A 16,269-nucleotide genomic window follows, 5' to 3' on the forward strand; every position below is an offset into this window, starting at 1 on the left:
GAGGTGCTTGACACCATCCAGAAAAAAGCAGCCCATTTGATTGGGACCACATCCATCACTTTGAACAGTCACTCCCTTCACCACCGATGCACTGACTGCAATGAGTACCTTTTACAAGACGCACTGCAATAAAACAGAAAGTTTCCTTCAAAACTACCTTCCTGATCCATGAACAGCTTCCATCTAGAAAGGCAAGGACAGCTGTTGCCTGGGAACATCTTCACTTGGAAGATCCCCTCTAAGCCTTATCCTGAATTAGAAATACATCACTGTTCCTTCAGTATCACTGGGGTCAAAATGCTGCAAATCCCCTACATACAGTATTGGCTTTGTAACCTACACCGAAAGGATTATGTCATTTGGGAAGGCAACATGAAAGGACAATTCGAGATTGACAAACCTGGGCTAGCCACATCCCTTCAATGAATAAAAAAAAACTTTTAAAATATGAACATAATTTAAATAGAGCAGTAAAAGAATCACCTGTTTGTTGTTCCTAAGATCAACTTTGAATCACGACTCTCTGGATCCATATATTAGGTTTCTTGTTGGCTTTGATTTATAGTTATTATTTTTCAACTGAATGTCAGGGATCTTCCTATTAAAGTTAAGCTTCTCAAATAATGAGAAACGTAAATAATTTGTGCACATTTTGTGGTCATAAGGATTGCCCTTGGAGCCCTAAAGTGGTGGCATATGCACACATTTTGGTGCAAATAATGATGAGAGGATTAGCCTGTGTGCTGTGAATAGCCACAGGAAACATACAGAACAAGCAGATCATTAAGTCAATCAGAGTACAGCACTGATTCAGTACAATTTTGGAGCTCAAAGTTCCAGTTGGTGTCCTCTCTTAACATCACACAGCTGAGCACGCATTGAGCAGCAGATGGAAGGTTCTCTCAACATTGTTATTTAAAGGGATTATCAACTACTTACTGGCTGCCTTTTGATTGATTTTTCTTTTTGTTGTTTCAACCTCACGACTGTTTATTGCTTTCTATAGTTGTTTAAAGTTGCAACAGTCAACAGGGAGTGGAACAGAAGCAGGAGGACAATTTCTGTACAATTGCTCAAACACATGAGTACAGTAGCAGACATTTTCCTTGGAATACAGTGTGAAATGGAAGATGAACAGACGTTACACTGGGGAGGAAGCTGCTGAAAAAGTGAGAGAAGGACGCTCAGCAGACTGCCATATTTGCTGCAGGGGTCTTTTCCCATATCCAAACCTGAACAGGGAATGACGTGTGAGACCTTTACACTTTGATCAGGATGTTGACACTGAAATCTGGCTTCTGCTTCAGCTATGACTGCAGCCTCAGATCCAGGCAAAGGCAACAATGCCAGTGGCTGTGAAGGTAAGTTCAGTGATGACTTTTATCCAATCTTCCAGGCTGGAGTTGGAGGTATTTGTGATATCTCACAATTTGTTGTGTGAGGGTGACAACTGGTGCTCACTATTCAAAGAGAATTAAATATATTCTCTCTTGTCAGACAGTGGTCAGATAAGGAAACACATTGCTTTGTTAAGACAGCAGACTTTCTCATTATATAGAGTGCTACTGACTATACACATGTCACTTTGTGGGTGCTGCATGCTATTTTCCTGGAGACAGGATACAGTTGGCAGCACTACCTTTGCTGCAGGCAACAGGTAGCTAACGAAGGCTCAGTAAAACCCATTGTCTGACGTGAACTGGATTTTCCATTTAATCATCAGACCTCTGGAGGCATTGGTGCACGAGTCTGGAGGCAGTTACACAATGGAAGGTCAATGCTCCAGGCAGGCTTAGAGGAATTCCCAGCCAGCTTGGCTTCAGCTACAGCAATGGCCACACTTCACAAGTGATATCCTCAACTGGATGTTCAGCTCACCCTTCAGGTACTAATTAGCCATTTCAAGGGATATCACTGCCGAGGACTGCTAGTCATCCAGTGCAGGCTTCTGATCCTCGCTTTGACCCTGATGTTAGATTTCAAAGCCCATAGGGAAACTCTGATATTATATTGCATATGAAAGTCAATAACCATCCATGTGCATTTTCTGTCTTCCATTACCTTGGTGTTCCAATTTAATGCTACCCCATTCACTGCAGCATGGCTAGCATAACACTGTCTTTCAGTGGATAAGACTGAAGCTGGTCTTACAACACAACATTGATTTGCTGTGCAATAGAAAAAAAGTGTCAATAATTACCATTCCTGCAACTTGGCTGCAATGAGGTGTGAGCACTGCACCCTCTGTTCAAGATGGTGCAGAGCAGACTCACCAGAATGCCAGCGAGGCTAAAAGACTTAAATATGGGATTGCTTTGACTAAGTTTGTATTTCCTCAGTTTTAGAATATAATTGGCCTGTTCAAGATAATTAAAGGAGTAGATGGACATTACCTCTGGAGGGGTAGTTGATAACAAAGGAAATGCCCTTAACGTTACACTTAGGCCATTCGGGGCAATGCTAGGAAACACTCAGAGGGAATCTAGTATTCTCCCAATGTAAAAGCTGTTGCATTTAAGTCAAATAAAAATTTCAATCAATATTTGTTAGTTATGGGTGTCAAGTTTTATGGGAATCATGGTGAATCAATGGATCTAAGTTAGAATAAAATACATGTTAACCATAATCTAATTGAATGGCAAAAAAAAAAGAATGACAGTCTGATGGTCTATTCATTTTGCTATATGCTTTTGAGCGAAACTCGAGTATTACCTTTCTTCACAAACACAAAAATAAAACTGGTTGACAGATTCAAAACCCAAGAAGGGCCACAGGATATTTATGTCTTCAAGCAAGATTGCCAACCCCACAATCTTACTGGGTCAGTTCAGTTTCACAAAATGGTTCTCCTTTGTTTTCAATGGACTTATAGTGGACCATGAGGTAGCCGTTTGGTGCAGTGGAGAACATACCTACCTCTTGATTTAAAGGTTCTGGATTCAAGTCCGTTCTAAGACTTGATGACCAAGGAGAGCGTATTTCACCTCACAGCCAAACAGGTTGAGTGTTAAATCTTTTCAATGACAGGCAGCAGGAATGGGCAGAACTCCTGGTCATTTATCTATGGGAGGTGAATGGAAAACCACTGCAATAACTTGCCAAACATACCCAGCACAAAAATCCATGATTGCCAATAGGATTTCGGGGGTGGTGGGGGGGTTGGGACCTGGTACCTAAAGATAGATTGCACTATGAAGAAATATGGTGGATTGTTGCCAAGACAGACATTGAAGGAGGATTGAAAAGGTTTATACCAGGCCATCACAAAATTAGCCCAAGACACAATTAAACACTATGGGCTTCTGTGCAATGATTCTATAGCGCTACTGACAGTCTAAATTTCTCACTGGCCTGAACAGAATATGGAAAAGCAACATCACCTCATGTATTTTATAATTAAGCATGTTATTGATTCTTTCAGCAATTGACTATTACTTTAAGTCGGAGTAAGTTACGACTTGAGTTCAACTAACTATACCATTTGCTGCTAACGCTGTTTGAATCCCCAAGCATTTTAATGGTACCTTGTGACCTTTTCCATTTTTTTGCATACTTGTGTCACCAGCACTGTCCCAACCATCACTTGACCCACACTGTTCCACCTCCAACCCACGGGGTAGGGCATTTTGGCTGCAGTTTCATTCTGTATTCCACGTGATAATGGGACTCAATCCTGATCGTTTTACTCAGAAGTTGCTCTGTTTCATCTTTCTCATTCAGATTCTTTCCTTAGCTTTCTATTACTAATACTTAGCACTTGGCAGTACTCATTCCTTTCATTCAGTGTTCCAGATTGATTTTAGAGTTATCTTGGTAATTACAATATTAATGCTTGCAATGCTGGCTGCCTGTTGTGGATTGTTAATAGTTTAATTATTTTGCTTCTGTTTGAATCCATAAATTGGTTCCAAATCATTGGTTTCGCACTGTCTGTAGCTGTTATTGTTTATATCAGCAAAAAGAACCTTAAAATAAGCATGTTTTTAAAAACAATGATTGATTCAAGGTGAAGGAAATTCAGTATCTTGTGGAAGATACTGAGAGTGGAGTCAAGCGAAATGGCAGACCTAATAACTACAGATGATAATGAGCTATGCCTAAACCTGCTAATTTAGTCACTCGGTGTTGAAGAATTCCGAAACTCCAATGTAAGATCTTTGGGAATGTCTAGAATGCTGATACAGTGAAGCTGCACAAAGGACTTTGTTGGCTGTCGAATGTAGAACTTAGTTTTCCGAATGTGGAGTTAGCAGTGATCTGGGAAAAAAAAATCTGGAGAGAGAAACAGCCAGAATTTAAGACAGCACATCAGAAGTTAAGACAGCGCACTAAAAGTAGACATCACGTACGTTGCTGAGTCAAGTGAGTGTTATGCATGAAACTAACAAAATAATCTTAATGACAACATTGCTTTGTTCTATTTACATTTCTGAAGAAAAGTTTTAATTGCTGTCTCCGTTTCCGCTTAGAAGTTGATCACTGAGACTTTGTGTTAGAAGCAGGTGGAAAATGAAATTTTAACAGGTGTTAAACAATGTATCCTCAAAGCTGCCTGGGTGTGTGACTTCTGACATGGAGTGTAATCCGCAGGGTCACACACAAGGGGCAGAGGGGATGCGAGAGAAACTTTTTTCACTCAGAGGGTAGTGGGAATCTGGAACTCCGCCTGTAAGAACAGTAGAGACAGAAACCTATTAAAATTTAAGTAGTGTTTATGTGTGCATTTGCGATGTCAAAACATACAAGGCTATGGGCCAAGTGCTGTAAAATGGGATTACAATTGTTGACTTGCTTGTTTCTAAAATAAAGTGTTTGTTTTAACTAGCACAGACTCAATGGGCCAAATGGCCATTTTCTGTCCTTTTGACCTCTGATGACTCTTTAATCACAAGGCTCCCTTTAAGTTTCAGGCAAGTGCAAATGTGTAGCAGTCTTTATGTATCTCACCGTTCAATAAAATGCCTGTACCAGTATAGAAAAGTTAGAGGAAATGCTGGTATTAACATTGATATACTTGCTTTGATTTTGACCCTAATTATTTCTGATAGTTACATCCTATCTTTTGCATTGGTTGGTATATAAGTAATGGATTTAAGTATGAAGGTTGCATTGCAGTGCTGCTAAGTTAAGCCCTGAATAGTGTAGTACATGTGTAGCAAATGGTGGGAAAGTGCCTTTTGTTTTTGGTGGTGATTTTGTTTTAAAGAAATCTATGCTACTTAATAACAGAACCCTGCTGACAAATGATTAACATTGCTATTGTTGATAAGCAGCCTGCAAATTTGCTATCTAATAGACCTTCAAAGATAAAAATAATTCTAAGCATTTTGCTGAATTGGTTTATAGGATACTGGAACTGGCTAGTAAGAATCCAAAATTTACTTACCGCTTCTGGGGTCAGGTAGCGTGATTGTTGTAATGTCAACGCATTAATAATTTAGAGGGAATAATGGCAACTTCCTGACCTGGCGCAGCAGCCTTCACCGATAGGGGCCCCCCAGCGTGACATGCCAACTTCTGGTTTCCTGCAGTGGCCTCCTCCCATCAGGGCTTCCTGGCCATGGCACAGCAACCTCCTGGCCTGGCACAGTGGCCTCCTGTAGCAGCCTCCCTGTGTGGCATGTCACTGGCGTGGTGTGATGCCAGGGCCTGATGCGGACTGGAAGCTAAGTGCCAGCATGGTTGCTGTAGTGAACTCTTTTCTGTAATGTTGGACATTTTCATGTCTGTAACAAATCTTGTAACAACAAAAGCTGTATCGAGGTACTTTGTATCTAAGTCAGTGCTATAATTGGCAACATATACATGTTTCACTATAATCATTGAGTATAAGTGACAACAAAGGCTATTCCAATTCTAATTCTAATTAAGGGGCAGACTCCATAAACGTCCCTGTCCTCAATGTTGGTACAAAAGACTTGTCTAAAGCAGTTGTGCCAAGAGATCATCCCTCTCTACTTCTTCATGAAGTTCCCGGAAATACAAATTTCAATCATCAAACAAATTGATTCACTTCACACGATATCAAGAAATTGCTGTAGACAGTGGATACTGCAAAAGACAATGGGCCCTCACAACATTTCAGCTGCAGTTCTGATGATGGAGTTCAAGACAAAGTTGTGTCTCTCGCTGTCCCAGCATGGCTACAACACTGACTTCTTCTCACCAATTAGGGAAAATGGCCTACAACACAGAAGGACAAATCCAACCCAGCCAATCCAATCAGACTACAACACAATAGAGGGTGTCGTCAACAGTGCTATCAAGTGGCTTTTACTCAGCAGTAACCCGCTGTCTGGTGCTCAGTTTGGGTTTTTGCCAAGGCCACACAGCTTCAGGCCCTGACCTCTCTACCACCCTGTTCCAAATAATGACAAAAGAACTCTGGTAAGTGTAACTGCCTTTGATATCAAGTCAGCATTTGAGTGCGAAATTAAGAAGCATTATTAAAACTGGAGTCAATGAGAATTAGGGAGAAAATTCTTTACTCATTTGCAGCTCTTCCCCTCAGCACTCCAAGTGGGGTGCTCCTACACTATATGGACTGCAGTGGTTCAAGAAGGCAGTTCAGTATCACCTTCTCAATGGCAACAAGGAAGGGGAAATTAATGCAGACCTCGACAATGAAGTCGATATCCTATGGAAGAGTATTACAAAATATACTGCTCCTTCACATTCAAATAATTGATCAACAACAATCTGATGCAAACCTGAATTTCCTGGTACAAGATATCAGATTGCCAACTAACCTCCAAAGAATTGATACAAAATCATTGTCCAATTGCCAAGCATGTCATTCTGGAGTGGCAAGGTCTCCAGTAAGTCATCTATCTTTTATATTTTCTTTTCTACTCACTCAGAATACATATGACGAGTTAGTCAGTAGATGGCATGGGCTGGATTTAAATTGGTGGAGAGGGCAGGAACAGTTCATAGATTCATAGAATCCCTACAGTGCAGAACGAGGTTCATTGAGTCTGCTCCGACCCGCCAAAGAGTTTTATGCATAAATTTGTAAATTGTGTTTGCGGAGATTGGCAGTGCATCAGATTGAACAAAGAACAAGGAACAGTCTAGCACAGGAACAGGCTCTTCGGCCCAACAAACCTGTGCAAACGCATGATTTTTTTCTGAACTAAGAGTGCTTTGCCTCTACATGGTCTGTATCCCTCTATTCCCTGTTTATTCATATCTGTCAAGATGCCTCTATTTCTACCCACCTCCTTAGGCAGTGCATTCCAAGCACTTACCACACTCTGGTGTTAAAAAAACACTTGCCTCTCATATCTCTTTGAAGCTTTTCCCCTTTCCCTATGTCCCATAGTAATTGACATTTCTACCCTTGGATAAAGAGTTCAACTGTCCATTCTATCCAAGTCTCTTTCATAATTAAAAGGCTTGACTGAGTGAGGTCGGGATTTTCGATCAGCAGACACGAGGTCCTGGCAGTGTTTGGACCATGATAGCATGCTCACTGCAGCGAGACTTGAGGGTTAGTGCAGGCATTCATCAAAGAAAGTTCTCTGCTGGTGTTCCAGGGAGCAGCCACAGGCCTGGCTGGGATCCTTCAACCGGTAACTCACCATGTCATCAGGCAGCTCATGGATTCCCTCCTCAAGAAGGTAATAAATACTTACATTTTGGAACAGAAATCCCAATGCAAGTGCAGAGGGCAATAGACTTTCCATTATCAATAAATTCTGCAGATGCAAGGGATTGTTAATTGAACTAATATAGCCATCCAGGCACCAACAGACTAGTCAGTCAGATTCCTGAAATATAAAACATTGACCACTCACTGAGTCTCCAGGTGATCTATGACCACCTCAAGTCTGCACGCGGTAACCAGGAATCCTTTATTTCGTGGCATCAGGGACTGGAGTTGCTTCATTGGGCAGGTCCTTCACCCAAGATTGAAAATTCAGCTTGTAAACTCTCATGTTAAATTCATTGAAACCTAAAGGGGGACTTCTCATCCTTACTGTCCCTAAGGAATTCAGACTATCAAATCACCAGCTGCATATCATTGCACTAGAAATGAACATAGGAGAAGTCATGTTGTAGCTGTACAGGACATTGGTTAGGCCACTTTTGGAATATTGTGTGCAATTCTGGTCTACCTCCTGTAGGAAGGATGTTGTGAAACTTGAAATGGTTTAGAAAAGATTTACAAGGATGTCGCCATGGTTGGAGGGTTTGAGCTATAGGGAGAGGCTGAATAGGCCGGGGCTGTTTTCCCTGGAGAGTCGGAGGCTGAAGGGTGACCTTATAGAGGTTTATAAAATCATGAGGGGCATGGATTGGATATATAGATAAGGTCTTTTCTGTGGGTTGGGGGAGTCCAGAACTAGAGGTGTAGGTTTACAGTGAGAGGGGAAGGATATAAAAGAGACCTCAGGGGCAACTTTTTCACGCAGAGGTGGTGTGTGTATGGAATGAGCTGCCAGAGGAAGTGGTGGAGACTGGTATAATTACAATATTTAAAAGGCATCTGGATGGGTATGTGAATAATAAGGGTTTTGAGGAATAAGGACTAAGTGCTGTCAAATGGGACGAGATTAATTTAGGATACTTGGTAGGCATGGACGAATTGGACTGAAGGATCTGTTTTCGTGTTGTACTCTATGACTCTATGACTCTAATTCAGGAATTTTAACTTCCCAATTTGAACCTGAACCAGACACAACCCTGACTGTTTAAGAGGCAGGCAGCACTATCTCATGATCACTAAAGTAACTCACTTTAATCTTTGTTGGACTGTTGGGCATCTTAGTGGAACTCAAAAGAAATTTGGCACAATTTTAATAAGATTGCAATTTACTGCTCGGATCAGGCAATTGATCCCACATGACAGAGAACTGAAGGTGGTCAGTGATAAACAATTTGATTAAGTTGAACTGAGATCAAAACCATTAAGTGATCTTGGCTCCATGGAAGGGTTCATCCAGAAAAAGAAAAATCCGATAACAAAACAAAGCTGAATCAAATGATCATTATTGCATTTAACTCGTAGTTCACAGGTTATGCTGTTTGAATGTAAAAAGTGATTTTGGGTGGGCATATGAACATAAGTAAAGGGAATAGCAGCAGACCATTGATTCATTGAGATTCCTCTGCTATTCAATATGACCTTGGCTGAATTTTTTACCTAAACTTTACTTTCTTGTTCTCTTGATTTCCTGAAGTCCAAAAGTCTGTCTACGCAAGCATTAAATGGATTTCAACAATGAAGCATCCATAATCATATATTTAGAGAATTCAAAAGATTCATATCCACCGAATAGAAGAAAACTATCTTCAGCTTAGTCCAAAAATCATCTATGCTGGGTCTGAGACAGTACCCCTACGTTCAGGGAAAGAAACTTCTTGGTTTCTGCTGAGTCAAGCTTCTTTAGAATCTTGCATGGCTCAATGAGATCATTTCTTATTCTTCTCAACACTAGGAAACAGGGACCAGATTTACTCAGTCTTTCTTCACAACCAACTTCACTGTTCTCATTCCAATATAAGCAGATCCTTCCTCAAGCATGAATGCTAAAGTATACTTGGTGCACAGCATTCTTGGTGCGAACTCGAAGCCCTCTATAATTGTAGCAAGACTTCCTTAATTGTACATTCTAATACCGTTGGCGGAAGCCATACACTACCAACTGTGTTAGCTACAGCAGCATTGCCAACTGTCTTCTCAACCAGTCTTGCCCAGTCACAGTTTCTATTTGTTGCCCAAAGCTCATGGTCCAGTTATGTAAAGAAATGTTCTGGTTCATAGTGAGTAAGATATTGTTAATAGGAGTTACTTTGACACTAAACAAGAAGAAAGTTAGACAAAGGTCCACTAACTTCTTTTCTTCCTTAGCTTACTATCAACAATCCCTAGGTCTGCCTAACCTTCTGTCTCTCTCTCTTTCTGGGCTCCATCTCCAGTTATTTGCTCACTCCTTCCACCCCACCGCACCCCATGTCCACCCCACCCCCCCAATCCCTGTCATCAGCAATAAATACCATCTTTTCCAATTTGCTATCAATTTCAACTAAGGGTACTGGACTCGAAATGTTAACACTGCTTTCTCTTCAGACATGCTACAAGACCTGCCGAGTTTCTCCAGCATTCTCTGGTTTGTTTGTTTCAGATTTCCAACATCTGCTGACCTTTGTTTTATTGTCCAAAAATATAAAACCTCATTATGAAGCCATTACCTCGGTTGCAATTTTCATGTTTGGTGTAGCAGCACTCAATGCCTCAGGAGCTTCCCCACCAGAGAATAGCACAGTGTACACTATGGAAGCAGAGTAAACAAGTTGTCAAACTTGGCACGTAAATGGGTTATGAGTACTGGGCACCAAATGATCAAACCAGAATTCCTCACCAGAAAGCTACATTAAATTAGAAAGACAACCTTTTAAAGACCCACCCTAGAGAATGCTGACAAACCTATAATACTGAGGTCTGATTCCTTTCTGAGATCCACCCAAAGAAACCAGAAATTTATTTTTTAATTAACATGCCTGGACATCTAAATATTACCCTAACATTTCATCAGTGTGTAATTTGATAGAACAACATTTGTGTAAACAGTGGAGGCATGTGAAACCATAACGTATGGTAATAAGTTTAGGGCCTTGTTTGTACTAGTAGGGTGTTGGAATTTTTCTTAAGTCCAGCATCTTGGTAACAACTAATAGAGAAACCATTCCCTTATTATGAGGGTATATTTAGAACTGTTGCTCTGTTATTCCTCTCTCAACAGACTGCCACTGCATTAAGGAGGAGCATTTGAACCATCAAACTTGGATTCCCTACAGTGTGGAAACAGGCCCTTCAGTCCAAACCAACCCTCCGAAGTGCAACCCACCCAGACCCATTCCCTTACATTTACACCTAACACTACAGGCAATTTAGTACGCTCAATTCACCTAACCTGCACATCTTTGGATTGTGGGAGGAAACCCACGCAGACACAGGGAAAATGTGCAAACTCCACTCAGACAGCTGCCCAAGACGGGAATTGAACCCAGGTCCCTGGTGCTGTGAGGCAGAAGTGCTAACCACTGAGCCATTGTGCCGTACCATGTGTGCATCAACTCTCCGAATGACCATTTCACTTAGTGCCATCCTCCTGCCTTATTCCTGTAGCCTCACACATAGACTTTGTTTCAACAGGATCAAATTCCCCTCTAAATGCCTCAATTGAATCTGCTTCCACTACACTCTCAAGCAGTGCATTCGACATTCCAGCCACTCATTGTGTGATAAAATCTTTTTCATTTTGACTTTGCTTCTTTTGCCAATTATTTTAAATCTAATTTTCAATCCTGTCACATGTGGGAACAGTTTCTCCCTATCTCCTTGTCCATTCGCCTCATGAGGTTGAATACCGATATCAGATTTCCATTCTGTTCACCAAGGAGCACTTCTTGCATTTCTCCTCTGTAGCCATTGTCGTTAGGTAATCACAAGAGGCAGTCAATGTTCACAGAGCATGATCCCACAAGCAAGAAATAAAAATCCAGCAAATCTATTTATGTTGCATTTGTGGACAGATGAATACTTAATAGAAAACCAGAAAAATTCTCTCCCTTTTTAATGAATAACGCTATTGCTTTTGTGTTAACATTGAAAGTGCAAGCAGACAAGGTTTAGTGTCTCATCTGAAGGTTACCATGACTGAAGCAGCACTTCCTCAGCACTGAGGTTTCAGCCTCGACAGTGTACTCAAGTCTTTGATTGGGTCTTGAGCCCACAAGCTTTGGAATGGTTCACTCCTAACTATGCTCAACTTTGTAAAAACACTGTGAAAGCATGGCTTATACATTTGTCTTAAAACTACTCCATGAGACAGTAGCCAGCTGAAAGAAATAATTAAGTACAGCAGTCACACTTCTCTACCATAGAGTGAAGCACACGCAATCGTTTAACAAGCAGTGAACTCCCAAACTGGATTTGAAAACAAGACTATTCATTAAAAAGTGTTCCAAACATTGCCTGCATTCAAGTTGTTCCAAAATGGGTCAATTCAGCAGTTTTCATACAATCCATTTTAATATTCTGTTAATGTAAAAACATTTTTTACATTAACAGAATATTAAAATCAAAATGAATATAAATCCAAGTGACACCAGAGATTTGCAATAATTAGTACAGCTTTCATTGCATGTTAAAACATTACTGCCATTTTCTAGGCATGTCTGGTATAAGTTACCTGAGAATTAGAGTCCAACATAATTGTTTTATCTTCATCTTTCAGACACACCTCATTTGTTGGCCATTACTCCTGACTTTTCAGAAGTATAGTTTTAATATTGTCAGAGACAAAACTAAATTGAGCATATTTTACTGACTCTTGACATATTTTGAATATTGTTGTGAGTAAATATTTTATCACATACTATATTTCAAACGTGCAAGGATTTTACATATTTGACAATTTGCAAACTAGGCACAAATAAATTAACTTATACCTTAATTCACACTTTTATCTTTGAACATTGACGTTAGATGAATTCCATTTGCTAAGTTTTTTTCAATGGCTGCTATCTTCAAAAGAGGTTTTGTTTGGACATTCCTGCTGGCTCAGTCTTCTCTCTCTCTGTAGCAGCACTCCAAAATTACAATTGTGCGAGGTCTGTAGACCATCAGCTAGAGATCACAGAAACTGTCTGAGAATATTGGTACAACTATCAGGACAGATGGTGAATGGCAACTGGGTGGTGGTTAATTTGCATGTAATCCACACCATTCCTAATACATCTCTCATATACATTCCAGTTGATTCTCTTTGTTTAACCCCCTTCTCATTGGCTTGTTAGAAACCTTCAGAACTGAAAGTACACAAAGACATATCCAACGAAGCCTAACCTTCTGACCTTAGCATAAGTTTGAGGTTTGTGCTCTCATTCCTATTTTAAAATAGAGAGGAAGGTCACCTCTTTGCTTGCATTCATCCAAATGCCATTTTACAATCTAGATTACACTGTTGAACTGTCAAGAACAAGTTCAGTACAGCTTTGTGCTGTCAAACATTATAACATTAATTGTGCCCCTCCCTCTCCCAATGCAGATGTTCAAAGCTAGACACTGGTACTGCCATGTGTGGCACCCATTTTTTGTGGCTGCAAAGCAGGCACAGCATTGACAAATTTAGTAGGAAAATGGCCAACGCCCAAAGGCGGACATGTAATCAGGATAAATTTGTCAGTCTAAATTTTCAAAGTCCTGGGAAACAATTGGAAACAATTCTGTGGTCCCTTGCATGTTTAATTACAAGCCTAACATGAGTTGAAAACTCCTCAAGAGAAAGTGCTCAGAATGAACACAAGAACTGATTGGCCTTCAGAATATTTCATTGGCTGCTATTTATGTTAGTTTTGTAAAATCTTCATATGGAACCAGGAGTAGCAGAACAGTTCTCAAGGCAGTTGTTGTAATTCCTTCTCCCGGTGTTGCCCACTTCAAACCCCTTTTCACCTGGAATTTGCCTCTAACAACATCCTTCCAATGGCAGGGAGACCAGAAATGCACACAATATTCCAAAAGTGGCCTTTTTCACGTGAAGGGTGGTGTATGTATGGAATGAGCTGCCAGGGAAAGTGGTGGGGACTGCTACAATGGACATTTTCTAATCTCTTTCTTGCATTGGTCAGAGCATTGAGTATAGGTGTTGGGAGGTCATGTTGCAGCTACACCACCTATTGGTTAGGCCACTTTTGGAAGATTGTGTCCATTTCTGGTCTCCCTGTTATAGGAAGGATGGTGTTAAACTTGAAAGGTTGCAGAAAAGGTTTAAAAGGACTTTGCCGGGGTTGGAGGGTTTTAGCTATAGGGAGAAGCTGACCAGACTGGGGCTGTTTTCTCTGGAGCGTTGGAGGCTGAGGGGTGGACCTTACAGAGGTTTATAAAATCATGAGAGGCATAAATAGGGTAAATAGACAAGGTCTTTTGCCCAGGCTAGGAGAGTCCAAAACTAGAGGGCATAGACTTAAAGTGAGAGGGATTAGATTTTAAAGGGACCTAAATGGCAACTTTTTCACATGAAGGATGGTGTGTGTATGGAATGAGCTGCCAGAGGAAGTGGTGGACACTGGTACAATTACAACATTGAAGTACCCTCTGGGTGGGTATATGAATAGGAAGAGTTTAGAGGCATGCGGGCCAAATGCTGGCAAATGGGATGAGATTAACTTAGGATAACTGGTCAACATGGGTGAGTTGGGTCTGTTTCCATGCTGTACAACTCTATGACTCTATAACGTGTTCAGAAATATGATTGCACACCTTTGGTGCAGGAAGGACTTGAACATGGACACTATCACTGTGCCACGAGAGTCCCCTGTGAACTGCTGTAGTACTGCCTGTGGGGGAACATTAGTGGCATCTGCAAGTCACACATAAATTATGAATAAATAGTGTTAATTTCCAGCCTCATTACCAAGATGCAAGCTACCCTTTCTCCACTGCTGCTATTTGTGTACACTAACATGTCAAGCAGTTATCAAATTGACTATGTATATTGTCCAAGCAAACAAAGGAAAATCACCAGTATTCATGTATTCCTCCAGTAGGGCTCTGTACAGTGGATAGTGAGGATGCCAGTAAAATAAAGTAGGTCACAAAGGAGGAAATTTTGACTAGCAAATCAGTGTTGTTCTCGAATGGAAAATATAATGAGGCAATACATCTTCAATGTTATTTACTGGAAGAACTCTCTCACTGAGGATGCACAGTACAAATTCTGTATATCTTAAAGGGGGAGAAAGTGAGGACTGCAGATGCTGGAGATCAGAGTTGAGAGTGTGGTGCTGGAAAAGCACAGCAGATCATGCGGCTTCCGAGGAGCAGGAGAATCGACGTCTCGGGCATAAGCTCTTCATCAGGACATCTGGAGAGTATCTTCAAGGGGCTCAATCTCAAATCCCAGACAATGTAATTCAACTGTACTCATCCAGAGGGTCCATCTTCCAAGCGTATTTTATCGCCATTAATAAAACAGCAATACTACTGCAGTTCTGGGCACTGCACAGTTATCCTGACTGATACTAATGAGAGCATAAATGGAAAGGAAAAAAGACTTGGAAACTGTAGTCTGGGAACAGGAGTGTGTACAGTGTTGAGGTACAAGGTCGGGAAGTGTGCCAGCGAGAAATAAAAATGAGAGAAAACCGTATTCCTTCTTGATTCATTTGGCTGACTTGCTGACAGGTTAGACAAGGATGACAGTACAGGGAATTATCAATAACCACCACTCTCTGCCCATTCCACAAAATCAACTGCATGGAGTTAAGCACTAGATTGGATGTTTAAATAAAGATATTTATTGCAGTTTCCTAATGGCCTCGGTGGATTTATTTATTTATCTATCTAGCATCCTTGCAATTCTTTGGTAATGTGTATCACTACACATCTGTGAAAGTCTGTGCCTTTCTTTATGAACATACAAACAGATAAATGGGAGAAATAGGTAATTCGACTGCTCAAGCCTGTTCCACCATTCAATAAATGCGTGACAGACTAGTTTGTGTTTTGAATTCCACGTTCTCATCTACCCCCAATAACTTTTGATGCCCTTGCTGTGCATATTTATGTCTACTTCTGCCTTACAAATATTCAATGAATCCCCTCCATTGCCTTCTGAGGCAATAAGTTCCAAAGTCAAACAACCTTCATGGAGGTAAAAAGTCCCAGATCCATTTAGAATGGACAGCCTCTAATTTTAAAACAGAGCCCCTAGTTCTGGACTGACCCACGTTGTCAAGGCCATTCAGGATTCTTTACACTTCGGTTAAGTTACCCCTCACTCTTCCAAACTCCAATGGAAATGAGCCCAACCTGAGCAAACTATCACTATCAAGTCACACACTCATTCCTGCTTCAACCTTGTGGATCTCATCTAAACCACCTCCAATGTGTTTCCATTCTTTCTTACATAAAGATGCCAAAATTGCACATAGTTTTCATGATGTGGTCTCGCCAAGGCCTTACATAACTGAAGCATAACATCATTACTTTTACATTCAATTCTTCTCATAACAAAGGGTAGCAACCCACTCACCTTCTTGATGACATGCTTTGCTGCACATTTTGTGACTCATGCAGCAGAACACCTGGATCCCTCTCTACCTCAGGATTTCAAACTCATTCTCCATTTAAGTAATATCCTGCTGTTTCATTCTCACATTTCTTTTGGCTAAGAGCAAACTGTATCAAAATGTTTGGCCGCTTTTCCCCACAAATCTTCCCAAACTCGCCTCATGAACTACCTACCTCCCAGTGGT

The 16,269-nt window shown here is 40.8% G+C and overlaps 1 protein-coding gene across 3 annotated transcripts in view; it reads left to right on the forward strand.

Moving 5' to 3' along the window:
• The first annotated feature begins 1,205 nt into the window (after positions 1–1,205).
• LOC122560022 (bactericidal permeability-increasing protein-like) overlaps positions 1,206–16,269 on the forward strand; it is a 120,531-nt gene continuing 105,467 nt past the window's right edge. Inside the window, exon 1 of one of the 3 annotated variants that reach the window (XM_087994956.1) lies at positions 1,206–1,361. In XM_087994956.1, coding sequence (XP_087851082.1) covers positions 1,310–1,361 — 52 coding nt within the window. In that variant the 5' untranslated portion in view covers positions 1,206–1,309. Of the gene's footprint in view, positions 1,362–4,235; positions 4,363–16,269 lie in introns of those variants that run through there. The other 2 variants (XM_087994957.1, XM_087994958.1) reach the window with 2 other exon arrangements.

The sequence above is a fragment of the Chiloscyllium plagiosum genome, unplaced genomic scaffold, assembly GCF_037043375.1.
Source record: "Chiloscyllium plagiosum isolate Xiang-an unplaced genomic scaffold, Cpla_swu_hap1 HiC_scaffold_15, whole genome shotgun sequence".
In the NCBI taxonomy this organism is placed as follows: Eukaryota; Metazoa; Chordata; class Chondrichthyes; order Orectolobiformes; family Hemiscylliidae; genus Chiloscyllium; species Chiloscyllium plagiosum.